The following is a 14,079-nucleotide window of genomic DNA, read 5'->3' on the forward strand; positions in this document are numbered from 1 at the left end:
ATTTTTTATTTTTTATCCTGTACTTCACAATTTTTGATTTATAATCAAACAATTCACATGTGGTTAAAGTGAAGATTCACAGCTTTTAAAATTAAATCAAATGGCAGGACTTTTTATGAATAGCCCCCCATTTCAGGGCACCATAATGTTTGCTGAATTACGAAGTAAAATTGTCAATATTTTGTACTTGGTAACACTGTGAGAGTGGTGTAAGACCCAAGTCGGTTATACAAAATATGTAGACCTTATTTAGCCTTTAAGCCGTACAGGCCTCTGTAAGAGGAACAACATCCCAGACATGCCCACTGTCAGCCTCTCCCAGCATCTGGCTGTGGGACTGTCAGAGGGATCCAGCCATGACTGCCTCTTCTTCCACACCGCCGACTCCTGACTTCTCCTGCAAGTAGGAGGGAAAATGGTGCCAACCAACTGCTTAATATTACAGAGTTCACACTGAGAGGCTGTTTTTCGTCCTGTTCCCTGTGGCTGCCCATGTGATTATTTCCGTTCTGTCTCTCCTTCTCTCCCTTGCTCTCTCTCTCTCTCTCTCTCTCTCTCTCTCTCTGTCTCAGATGTGACCTGAGAAGGGCTTTGTTGCAGCTCTTGTGCATTGTAGTTCTACATCCATGAATGCAATTCAGGGTCTTTTAAAGACACTTCATAGCTCTGCGGCTAAATCCTGTATAGATCCATTATCAGTTCTCTATCAGAACAGGCAAATTATACAGTAGTTTTCAGGGTAGTAACCATTTACATCTCTTAATTACTGCTGCTGTTTAAAACAAGTAAGAAAGCAGAAAGAAATGTACCAAGTGGTTATATGAGCATTTCTGCTAGAGATATATCTGACTACATTTATGATGCATTGTAGTAGCATATGCTCTTACAGGCTAAACTATTAAATAAATCAGTTCTATTTATCAAATAAGCATTTGTGTGTGAATGCATAAATGATGTATAAACATCAACATTTAATTTTTTAATATTTAACATTTTTGCACATAATAATTAATAAATTATATAAATAATTATAAATAATTTAATATTTTTTTGTAACTGTTCATGCTTTTTGAAATACAATTAATCCTACTTTCTTTGTGTCTATTCAGTCCTTAAAGCCCTTCAGTAGAATGAGTCTGGTAAGGGAAGAGATATTATGATCTGTCAAAAAGTAACTTACATTTAAATTTGGACTCCTAAGAGACCTTTGAAAAATGTAACACATATGAAAAAAGGAAACACGGAAACGTTCAATCCATGATCATTCAACAAATATGCCTGAGTATAATTTCATACTCATAGACCTTTCTGGTTTCACTGGATGTTTCTACTGTAGAACACAAGAAGTCAAAGGTGTTTACAAGGCTGATGTCAAAATAGTGACTATTCACACAGGTTTTTTAAAAACTTTATTTTATCACAATCCCTATGTGCCTTTACATGCTAAAATGATTGAGACCACAGTCCAAAATGATTAGATGAATGAATGAAGTTAGTTGGAGTAAAAAAACACAGCACATTTTGTAATAAATCACATGAATGATACAGTATTTTTTCCTGTTAAGAAAGGGTTTACTCAGATCTGTCAATCAGTCATCCAAAATGGATGCCCAAAGAACAGCAGGAAGAGCATGTGAAGGTGACCCATCACTGTGAGAGGCTGGCGGGACAAGTGCTCCGAGTGAATGCACTGAAACTCTGAGCGCTCTTCCTCATCCCATCTGATCCAGCTCAGGTGCACATCTGCATTTGCTGAGGGATCGTCACACTGCCTCTCCCGGGTGAAGACGGTGACCTTCGGAACATTCTTCAGCGAGGGCGGGACCCTACAGAAGCTCTGCTATGTCTTTCTCCACCTCCGTGATTGGGGTGTGCAGCTCGTATCTACAAGAAACAGAAGATCCGCAGCGTCAGTTAAGCATTATTTCAAGGGGCGAACAAAATGTTAATTCATTTATTTATTTGTCCAGTTTTATGTATCTTACCTCCTGAACGGTATGCCGTCAGGATGGATGAGGAATTTCTCAAAGTTCCAGCGTATGTCGTTGACGTTTATTGGCGACCAATAGAATTTCTTTATGTCTCCAATCAGTGGGTTGACGTAAGGTAGTGACTCCTGCAGGGAAAGAATGCAAATGGCCGTGGTATAAAATGAATGCAAAAGTAATACCCTATGTGAGTTCACCTTGAACGTAACAACTAATAACCAATTACTGTCAGCACTGAGATTTACTGTTGCTCATAACAGTAAAACTGACTGCTGAGGATAATTAGCAGCAGATCATATATGTGCACATTGAACTAAATTCATTACCATTGGATACCAAAGACATGACAAGTGACAAGTAAAAAAGATGGTTTATGTATCTCATTAATAATTCCTGGAATTAAAGGAAAGGACATATTTTTACCCCGAACTGTAGGTGGTATGGTCCAAGACACACACTATGTGTAGGACATGTAACATGGAGTGGAACAGTGAAATTACAATGGAATAAATACCTTGAGATATGTAAAGAGAGGGTCTTCATTCTGTCCGTTGACTTCAAGCTTGCCAAATATGGGGAAATTTGGGATGAATCCTCCACCTGGCCTTACACACCTCAGAACATTGAGGGTTTCATGATTTCCCTCTGGGGAAAAGGAGGCAATATACAAATAATATTATTGCAATATATAAAATATGCTATGCAGCCATGTAAAATGGATATTTAGGGTCAGAAATACAGACTGATAAGTGAAGATATTTTTAAACATATATATTTAGACTGCCTTTTTGTTTGTCATTTTTTGTTGAGAAAATAGGTTCACTGTTTACTATCATTGTTACCCTTGGTCACCAGAACAGAACCAAAGCAGATATTAGTGACAAAATGTAATTTGATTAATATCACAGAAAATTATACTGAACATAGACAAATCATGGCTACAACAACAAGACATACTGGAATCTATCAAAATAATATATTTTTTTGTGGTTTCCTTATTTTAATCGGCTAATATTTTCAGTCCAAAAATTAAGACTGATTTATCTGTTCCACTGAGTTTAATACTTTTAACTCATCTGAAAATTACATTTTCTGATTTCTGGACTGCTGACTGCATTCAGATTTTTTTGAAAACCAGAAACTATATCTAATAAATCTGGAGGTGAATGCCAGAATGTCTATGTATTTAATTCTTACCCTAAAGCCAAATTAGAAACTCATAGATGAATAAAGTCAATCTTACAGTTTATGCCACTTGTACTGCTATCCCAACTGTTAGATCATCTGTTATAACTAAGAATTAAACATTTAATAATCATCCCGCACACTAGTGCAAATATAAAAAGCAATATGTTACTAAGTAAGTGACATGTTAGTATATTGCCTATTTTCATAAATCACAGTTCAATGAAGTTACTCTTCTTTTACAGATACATAAAAACTGAATGATAGAATATCAACTCCCAGGTAGCCAAACAGACTGTTACAGTGAAAATGTCTTCACCATCAGCGGGCACTCACCAGGTGCCTGGAGACCAAACTGATTGCAGGGGAATCCAAGCACAGTGAAGTTGAGATCACCATACATGTCCATGAGTGCATTCAATCGGTGATACTAGACAATGTGCCAAAAAAGCAGGACAGATTTCAGTTAAGTGTGGAGATACAAATACAAACATACAAATAATGTAACTTTAGAAAGAGACATAGCTTGACATAGCAGTTATACCAATCCATTTAGCCATGAGAAAAAAAACACAAAAAAAGCATTAGTGACAATGGAATATGGTTATACAACTAAAAAGGCAGTAGCGTGTTCACTGACACAAGCTACATTTAGATCTAACAGAAATCACTACTCTCAAACAGCACAGAATGATTACCTCTTCTATTGTAGATCCTCAGAAGGTGGCCAGATTGACAATGAGCAGCGCCTTGCCTCTGAATTTACTGAGGGAAACAGGCTGGCCTTCAAGGGTCTCAACAGTGAAATCATAGATGGATGTGCCCGCCATTATAGGACACTGGGAGTGGGGTCCAGCACAAGCAGATAGAGCCATTTTAGTCAGTAGAACATGTCTAGTCACTACCCTGTCACCTCTCTTCATTCAGATATCCATAGCTCTTCGGTCAGCAAATGTTCAGCATGATTTACTCCTTTGTGTCTCTACTTGGAACTGAATGGCCATTTGTTCAAGCATTAGCATGGGTATGCAAATCTGACAGGTCTCGTGTTTTCACTTCTTTTCAATGAACAGGTAATATATTTAATATTAATGTTTTAAAATATTTCTTCCCCAGACGAAGACTTGCTGTTCAACAATTAAGTTGTTACTGCAGCAGAAAACATTAATATTTAGAAAGATTGCAATACCTAACGTTACATGATGTGGAAAGTAAAATAAATAAATAAACGTAGAATATTTTAAAAAATAGGCTGAGTAAGTTGAATATGTTTTAAAGCCATTTTATAAAACATGTAGGTTTAATCACTGCCGATGATGACGACTATACCACGGACGAAAACAAAATACAAACAATAATGTCGAAAAAGAGTGGCTTTTCCATCCCCAAGAGGTAATTTTGTTTCGCTGCATTTTCGTTACGTGCCACAGATTTGGAGTAACATTTTGTTTTACGTTTTACGTTAAGTGGAACGACTGGAAACAGGGGGCGCGTTTCTTACACACAGTTCGGAACCAAAACAAGGGTACACATGAACCCGGAAACTTGTGCTTGGTGACTCATTGTTGTGTTAATAGAGAGTCAGTAGTACAAGCTGGCAAGATCTTACCGGTGCTGAACGCTGCTGCTAGCAAGTCAGATCGCATGCTAGCTTATTCCTGCGGACTAGAAAATTATATTGTTAAAAAATGGAAGAGGGAATAGGGGGGCGCAAGTACGATGCCTTTCTAAACATTATCATTGCTTATCACTGATCAGTTGTGATATACGCATTCTTTTTTCGCCTGCTAGTCTAGTGTTTTACCGTGTTATAGTGTTTTCATTAATTGGGCTGAGTCGGTGCACGCTTGTCAATGATTATTGATCTTATTGGCAACTAACAAGCTAGCCAGCAAGTGAGAAGGGCCAAACTAACTACCTATTTTGCTGTCTCGCTCTAAGGGGAAAGTAGATCAGATCACATTTGTACGTTAAATATTAATTAAACAACTGTCTGAGCTTTGCATCTATTGGGCTGGCTAGCTACTGTAATGGAAATGCATGCAAGCTGTACATTGCCAATACTCCTCTATGAGCCAAAAATATTTAGCTTTGTACATTGAATGTTGCTTTGTACATTATAGCTGAGGCTAATCTAATTAACTGATATTCCATTTGATTGAATGAATAATGTATTTCAGGGTACATTCTCAGACACATAGACAAGAGCCGGCAATTAAAGCTATCAAGCTATCTATGATATAGACTCCTAGATACATAATGCATTATATACACAGAGAAATATATTACTGCTTCATCAAGAAATCAGGGGTGTCAGAATTGTTAACATTTGGCAATTTATTCCAGGTACCAGCTCTTGGATCTACCATGGGAGGATGTGCTGGTGACCCACATATTCTGCTACCTTCCACTACGCCACCTGATTAGCCTACAGAGAGTGAGCAAGCAGTTCCATGCGCTCATCCAGGTCTATCTGGCTAACTGTCGTACGTTTGACTTCACCCAGGTAATGGATGCGTCCGTGTGGCATAACTAATATTGTAACTTAGGTAAATCAATGAAGTCCTAACATAGCCCAACACATGGGCTACATTACTCACACTATCATAGCACGAAGCAAGTGTTCTGTCTTTGTTGCAGTCTTTATACTGTTGAAAACAGCTTACCTATTGCAGATGGTTAGACTGAAACCATTCGGATTTATTAGTAAAAAGGGTGAGAAGGTTAAAATAAAGGCTGCTATGGCATGCCTCCCGGTGTTTTCAGATTGGTCACAGCATACCCAAGGAGGCCTTCTGCTCCATGCTGCGAGACAACAAAGTTCTCCAGAACCTGGCGCTCCAGAACTGCTCCGACTGGCTGACGGACAAAGAGCTGCTGCCGGTGATTGGCCAGAACCAGCACCTGCTGCGGATCGACATGAGGGGCTGCGTGTGCCTGAGCCGCCACTCCCTGGTGGCGGTGTCGCTGAGCTGCTCCCACCTCCGGCACCTGGGCCTGGCGCACTGCGAGTGGGTGGACAGCCTGTCCCTGCGCAGCCTGGCCGACCACTGCAGGGGGCTGCAGTCCATCGACCTGACCGCCTGCCGGCAGCTCAAGGACGAGGCCATCTGCTACCTGGCTAAGAAGTGCCCCCGACTCCGGTCCCTGTCGGTGGCGGTCAACGCCAACATCACCGACGCGTCCGTGGAGGAGGTGGCCAAGAACTGCCGGGAGCTGGAGCAGCTGGACCTGACGGGCTGCCTGCGGGTCCGCAACGAGTCTATCAGGTGCGGCGGCGCCTCTGGCTAATTGCCTCGCATCTGCAGGCCCCGCCCCCCCAATCCTAGTCCCGCGAATCTCATTCGGTCTCGCTGGGCAAAAATGGGTCATTTCTGCTCAGAAATCACATTTCGAGTAGCGGGACAGTGGGCACATCACTAAAATGTGGTATTTTGATTAGGATTTTGGCTGACACTGTGCCAAGAATGTCACAACAGTTGTGTTGCTAATCTGTTTCAGATACATTAAATTTATAAGTAAGATTTGATATTAAACGTATTCCCTTTTAAAATGTTGAAGTTGTTGAGTTTTTAAAATGTTAAAAGTTTTAAAAACTCAATTGCAGATTTGTTGCTATTTTTGCAAAAGATAAAGACGTTTTGGAGGGGTGCTGCATGTGACCGGCTGTATTTGGCAGACACTCCTCACGTTTTCTGTCCCTGCTGTCCCTGCTGTCTCGGTTAGGACGGTGGCGGAGTACTGCCCCAAACTGCAGTCCTTGAAGGTCAACCACTGCCACAACGTGACCGAGTCCAGCCTGGGCGTCCTGCGCAAACGCAACGTGGAGATAGACGTGGAGCCGCCCCTACAGAGGGCGCTGGTTCTCCTGCAGGACGTGGTGGGCTTCGCCCCCTTCATCAACCTCCAGATCTAGCCAGAGGCCTGCCGAATCTCTGCCCCACCGGACCTAGCAACACTGACCAGGTAAGTCCGGGTGTAGCGGGGAAATCTTAAGATTGGGTGACCTGCCAGCTTTGGTGGTCTTAACAACTCCAAACATTCACAGTTGAAAGCAATTGGCAGTACCGGATCGTTTTTTTTGTAGTACACTTGCACAAATGATCATCTACGTCATGAGGAAATTGGACACTGTCGTCAACATGGGATTCAAGGAAGACTTGACATGTGTTCAAAACATTTGGACCGAGTTCAGACTATCCCTTTACAAACGAGTCCAGCTAGTGTCCCTGACCTCACTTAACTCCTGTGTTACACACTTGTGCTCCCCAGTGCATTTTTCCTGACCCCGCTGCTTCATTGACTTGCAGGTTTTCTCCTATACTGCAGACGGTACTACTTCAGAGACATCCTGTGTGCTGGCACACCAGAAGAGGAATGCTATAATACATGTTATAAGGAAATACACGTGCAGGAAACACACTGTACAATGTGTCAATTATTTATTCTTGTTGTAGAAATGCAGCATTAGATCAAATATGTAATATTAACAGATACATATTAGATATATTTTCAGACTTAATACTTAACGACGAAGAATCACTTTCCCAGAATAACTCCAATGTGAGTTTGTGTATTACAATGCAGAAGATAGTTTCACCAGTATTGACACAAACCATTATCCATGGCTTTAAATAGGAATTTAAACATTTTTTTTAAAAAAGGGCAAATGCAACCAAAGTACAGTCCATTTGTTTTGTATAGTCATAGAGAAGCATGCTGTAGTGCTAGTTTGCTTAAGTGTATTCTGTAGCACGATAGCATTGAAAGCAGTCTTTCGTCTGTAAATTGAGGCATCTTGAAACATGGTTTAAGTTCTTAGATGCACTTGGGCTTTACTTCAAACTGTGCCCTAGGGGTTTTGTATGTTGAGAGTGAAAAGTAAACCGAACCCTGGGCACCTCGACTTATGTTTGAGGTGAAGGTCAAGAGGTAGTTTTGAACAATGTGTAAAGCCAGACAGGTGTATTGTATATCATTTTTTAAGTGCAGTGTTCTTTGTTTCGTTTGAAAGCATCCCTCTGTGCAGTCTTAAACGATCGTTTCTAAAAGACACACCAATATAAACTTCAAGAGGACTGATGCCTGTTTAATATTTCTTTATATCCCTGTAGTCCTCTTTATGACTGTTAGCATCACCTTAGTCATTGTTTCGGAACTGATATAGGTTAGCTTTATTTGTAAAGGTGTTACAATTCAGTTTTTCCTTTTGGAAGAAAATGTCTGATGTTCAATTTCAGAAAAAACTCTAACCTGTTGGACCTAAATGAAAATGCGTTGGTGTAATTTATTGTCAACTGAGATTTATGGATATTTTTTTAAAGTAAGAGTTGGGATTAACACTGCAGGACTATGGAAGTGGTACAAAATGATAATGGCCTGTTTAGACATTATTTAATTAGCAAATTATTCAAAAATTATTTCTCTTTTATTGAACGAGGACCCGGTTTTCCTTGTACACATTCACTGTTTCATACTTCAGAATAAATGTCTTAGTTTAAATACTTGCTTGGAAAAATTGTAAATATTATGATGTGCATTATATGAATTGTCTTTTTTATTGACAAAGTTGATGTAATTTAAACCATGACATTGTTTGCTGTTTTTGGTTTTCAGAATTGGAAGAATGAGAGCAAATGTAACGGCGTATGCAATACTTCATATGCAATGAGCTGTATGAGAGATTATAAACTGTCTTATTTATGACCACGATATGCTGTGTTTGTGTGTCTTTTCTAAATTACTTATATGCCATTGTAGAAACAATAGTATGAATGGCTTTTTAGGAAACCATTGATTCAGTGCAACGGTATTCTTCTGTGTATCAGAGAACAGAGCATTCCTTTGTTTCCATGTTCTTTGTTAATAGGTTAAACCCTCTCATTAGAAAATTGTACTAGTGAGATAATCTCCTTACAAAACTCACACCTGGCACATAATGAAACGTTTGTCTGAAGGTACAAAACAGACTAATTGAATAGCCCAGCGCTCCTACTGGAGTGCTAGAAGATTCAGTCAATTTTAGATTTTTACATTTAAAAATTCAAGGTTTACTTTTTAATCAGCAATTCATTCATCCAAATGTAGTGCCTTCTAATTTGAACAAAAAAGGTATGTTCAAGATCTATCATGTTTTTATAGAACGGAGTTTCTCATTCTGGGTATTTGCAATCGTCATATCTATTCCGGAACATTATTTTATCACCCCATTTTATCTCTACGTTTGGTGTCAGCCATTATCGGGCAACATGAATCATCAAGTATCAACATCTTCAGCCCAATTTACTAATGCCTTTCTGAAAACAAATATCCACCTCCCCCCCCCATTCCACATGTGATCACTGCCTGTCCAATTTCATTCATGTATCGTTGCAACCTTGAAGTTATGTGTTGCCTAGATTTTTTGAGGCATATGAATGCTAAGACAAGGATTAGTCTGTACATTCCAGCACAGTCAATTTAGGTCAAACAGTTTAAGCTTAGGTGATCATAAAGAATAACATTTACTCAGCTGCAACTCCTATTACAGTATGATTTCTTCGTAATGTTTTGTATACATACCAGCACTGACTGCCAGTCTCTGCTACTGATTTGGGAGAGGTCAGACGAGCATTTTTCTCCTTGGAAGCATGTGATGTTGCAGCACAGTTCGGTAAGGCTTGCACGGATATGAGTTGGAGGAACACTCTTCACATGTAGCTCAACCAGCTTACTTGCAGTGACCAGCAGGGGTCACCAGTGAGCAATGAGAAGCTCTGATCCCAGCTGACTGAAACCTTGCCCTCCCTGGGCTGCTGGGTGCTGTTGCAATGCCATACCATGAGGCTTATCCATGAACTAGAACAATGTCTAAACAAGATGAGCCACCCAGGAGCATTGTTTATGAAAGAAAAAATCATTGGATGTACTCAGTACCATTCTAACCTTTACATTTTGGTGCCTCAATGTGATAAACTGGAGACAGATGTATTCAGCAGTTCTACACTGCCTGGATCCTGGACTCCCTGCAGACCGATACTAGACAGAAACATTCTGTGAGCCTTCATGAGGGCAAAGGTCAAGGAGATATGTAGATCCAGGTAAATTCATGGTAATTACAGGCACAAACTCAAGTCAGTTTTTCATTAGCTTAGTATGCAAAAAAAAACCTGGACTAATTTTCCGCAGCACATATCTGCGCATTATTTGCCAAAAATGTTTATTACTTGCAAATGGGTTTAATAATTTAAATCCAACCAGACCTCCGGGTTAAAATGCTGGAGCCAATGTATTATATGCAAAATGCCTGGACGTAACCTATCTATGTTCACCAATAAAATCAGATGACCTCTGTTTTCACCTGTCACAACACATGATCGTGGAATTTCACCAATCATATGGTAAGATGTCGCCATCTGTTGGCCAGTCAATACAAATGCATGACTCTGCGCGAACGATAATTTCAATTGTTCAATTATTATTATCATTATTATTAAAATAATATTCAAATACAAAGTATCATTTCGGTTCATATGAGAATACATTTGAAGTTTTATTTTGAACCTGTTTCCCTATGGATACAAATGTATATTTTAAAAAACTAGTAATACACAAAAAAGTAAGCATTTAAATGGTGATGTATGCACTTGTTGGCCCTGTTTTGTGAACTCATATATTCTTATTTAAATAAAATATTTTTAGAGAGATTTTGTTAAGGCACTGAAATACACTTTCAGTGGTGACATTTTCCCATAGCACCATGTCTATGTATTTTAATATTAATATAGCTATAATATTAGATACTGTGTATTTTTTCAATGTGTAGACAAAATATGTCTCCTTCCTTAAATGCTATAGATTTTCCAAAATCAAAATAAAGCACACACAGTATGTCCAGGGAAATGCAGCCATCAAAATGTTGTACTTGTTTATCAGGCTATATTTAGTGACTGGCTCAAGAGGCTTATGACTACCCTGCAAGCACGCACAGCAAGCATCACCAAACCTTCAGAGGAAATAGACACATTGCAAACGTATATATCTCAGCACCAACTGTATAAAGCCAGTCATTCCCCAGTGAGCAAATCGCAATGGGCGCAATTAAAAAAGATGAATTAAATCTGCACTTACATAATAAATAATACATGGAAAATCTTTTGAATACTTATGTTTTTTCTTTCTTAAGTGACTTTGTGGCGTTTTGAATATTCATAAGCAAGCTGATCATATGTTTTGACAGGTAAATAAAAAATAAATGTATATGTGTGTCCTAACAGCAGAGTAACTGGATAATTTTAACATGTGTTGCATAACTTCATGATTTCACAGGTAAAATTAATAAGCAAAATTTTTACAATCTTGTTGTGACATTGTAGAAACACTGTTGCTTTAGTCACATGTAACATGTGGTGGGAGAGCATTATATATTTTCTGGGAAGATGGATCTTTAATGATACTGGCATAATAGGGAGAATAAGAAAAAAACAGTGCTCAGCAGCTATCTGCTTACGGTTTGCGCGTGCTCGAATTGCCCAGGCAGCTTTCACAATTTTCCATCTAGTCAGGCTCATTGACAGAACACTCAATACCGCTAAGACCTGGGAAGAGAGGAGCTGCTTTTGTAGGTCAGGTGAAAAAAAAAAAATCTTTAGACCAGTAATTTTTCTTTCTTGCCGGGTACCTGCCAATGTGCTGTTCTGTTCTCTGCTCTCTCTTTTCCGGAATCAAACTGTTGAAACATCCTCTGTCTCCGGTAGATCATTCTGACCCTTTCATGCAGTCGCTTGTTCAAATATTCTGCTTTAAATTGGTAAAAATGCTGCTTTTGTCCCAAGTGCTTCAAACCATATTTGGCAAACAATTTTGTGATGTGAATTTTGGTTTAATTTTAAAAGAATCATTGTCATTTTTAATATTCACATTATTTGATATACCTTCTGACTTCGTAATCCATTAAGTATGCCTGGTCTAATGTTCATTGCTGTGCTTTTAATGTGTGCAAAAATACCTTAATATACTAAATATCCTGTGTGGACTCACCAGATAGTAACTTCAAGACAAGTAAAACATGTTTAAACTCTGATTCATTAAGAAAACCCTGTGTCTACTTTTCCTGTATCACCACATACCCTAATCTGACTAGAAAAGATGGGCATAAATATTCCATTGAAAATAAAGAAATTACATCTACAATTTTAGAACTGAACATGTGCACAAGAACAGATTCCTACCCAAGAACAATGATACTGTGAGTGGAAAACAAAAAATAATTTTAGGAAGGTCAGTAATTTGTTCGGCTGTTAGTCATTTAAATAATTTTATCGTAAAAATAAGTCCTTTGAGACACAGTTTGCAGGTTTACAGGGTATAATTAAGAGATAACATTTTTTAAAAACTGTGATGACATTTGAATATGTTTTCTCCATGAAAAGCAACATCTTGCTCTGAAAATCAGCATCATATTATATAGAAATCAAACTTAATACAGAGGGAAGGAGACCACTAGCATCTACAAACTAAAAGTGCATTTTGATTTAATGTAGGCCAACAAAGCACTACAGTTTTCAATTGTTATTACATATACCATGCAAAAAGTTTGTCATAAAAAAAAATGTCAAGCCAAAAAGTGAAATGAGAGTGTAAAATTAAATAAACTTTCAATATCTATTGTGAGAGAACACATTATTTTAACAGCAGAAAAAAATGGAAGCTTTACAGTGCAGTACAAACAATCTGACTTTGCTTTAGACTGAAATAAATTGTTGTACCGTTCAGCTAAAAAAACAGGTATGGTGAATTTGCGTAAAAAGGCACAGGGATATTTCACATTGCAGGATTAATGAGTTAGCTATTAACTTCTGTAAAAAAATTTGACTTGAGTTGATTACTTGGATGAAATCCTCAGTTCTTAAAAGAGTATGCCATTATTTTATTTGGTATACTTTAGCACTTTAGACTTTTCTCAGAAAATTGCGAAGGAGGAGTTCGATCCTGGCCCTATGTAACTTCATATGAAATGTAATTATGATGTGTTTGTGGACCTGGACCTAAACACTAGATGGCAGCCTTGAGTTATAGTGTCATTTATGCAAAAAATATTTGGGAGGTCGGTCCCTCACAATGCATAATATGTATGAGATAGATGATAGTTTTCAAAAGTCTTTTCACATAAAAAAAAGAATTAGTTGTGTTTACCAGAGTACATCTAAAAGCAAAGTACACATTAAATTACTTTATATTTGTAATGGATTCTTCACTTTCAAAGAGAAACTTTCTTCACCTAAAGGCCATCGTATTAGAAAGTTACACCTGGCATAGAATGTAATGCATTTTTGTAGCTTTTCTTTTGCGGAGGTAGTTCCTTTCTTCGGCTATTGCATAGTGTCATTTTTCCAAACGGGCAGGTTTCTGAAACCCCCAGGTTGTCACGTACCGGATGTTTACGTTGCCCTACATCGGGTTTACCGTCGCGCACCTGCATTACCATATCCAGAGGAGCGGCACGCCGTTCTCCCCCACATTAAACAGTGTCACCGGCAGGCAAGGCTTCACTCACGTCTGCGAGCCCGGCAGCCTGTAGAGTCTTGCTTCGAGTCCTCTTCCTTGCCATTACAAACACAGATCTATTTTCCACTTCATGGCACGGTCTGCTCCATCTGCCGCGGTGGCGACCAGGGGCTCAAGGTGCACCAACAGAGATATTCATAAGAGGGCTGCAGGGACCTTTCCCGGATCTAGATGTGGAGCAGTCTCTTTCTGCGCAATTCTTTATTCAATCTGTTCGTTTTCGTTACACTGTTCCATCACGGGGGCCAGGCATTTTTGTTGCTGATTTATATTGCACTGTTTACATTTCAGCAAATTGAAAAAAAATTTTTTTGTGTGCATATTTTCACCATATATATTTTATTTTTTGTTGATCTAAAGC

General features: G+C 38.8%; 2 protein-coding genes across 2 annotated transcripts; one reads left to right on the forward strand and one right to left on the reverse strand.

Annotated features, from left to right (window-relative positions):
* Nucleotides 1-1,278: 1,278 nt before the first annotated feature.
* Nucleotides 1,279-4,581, reverse strand: gpx9 (glutathione peroxidase 9). The gene is made up of 5 exons (XM_064319082.1): nucleotides 3,872-4,581; nucleotides 3,510-3,603; nucleotides 2,503-2,633; nucleotides 1,986-2,116; nucleotides 1,279-1,884 (listed from the first exon to the last, which is right to left on the reverse strand). Exons 1-5 carry the CDS (start codon nucleotides 4,094-4,096, stop codon nucleotides 1,827-1,829), a joined length of 639 nt encoding a protein of 212 aa, XP_064175152.1. The 5' UTR covers nucleotides 4,097-4,581; the 3' UTR covers nucleotides 1,279-1,826.
* A 140-nt stretch (nucleotides 4,582-4,721) lies between these two features.
* Nucleotides 4,722-8,885, forward strand: fbxl15 (F-box and leucine-rich repeat protein 15). Its single transcript, XM_064319070.1, has 5 exons — nucleotides 4,722-4,887; nucleotides 5,520-5,679; nucleotides 5,940-6,442; nucleotides 6,900-7,139; nucleotides 7,484-8,885. Exons 1-4 carry the CDS (start codon nucleotides 4,862-4,864, stop codon nucleotides 7,087-7,089), a joined length of 879 nt encoding a protein of 292 aa, XP_064175140.1. The 5' UTR covers nucleotides 4,722-4,861; the 3' UTR covers nucleotides 7,090-7,139; nucleotides 7,484-8,885.
* The last annotated feature ends 5,194 nt before the right edge of the window (nucleotides 8,886-14,079 follow it).

The sequence above is a fragment of the Anguilla rostrata genome, chromosome 2 (assembly GCF_018555375.3).
Source record: "Anguilla rostrata isolate EN2019 chromosome 2, ASM1855537v3, whole genome shotgun sequence".
NCBI classification, from domain to species: domain Eukaryota; kingdom Metazoa; phylum Chordata; class Actinopteri; order Anguilliformes; family Anguillidae; genus Anguilla; species Anguilla rostrata.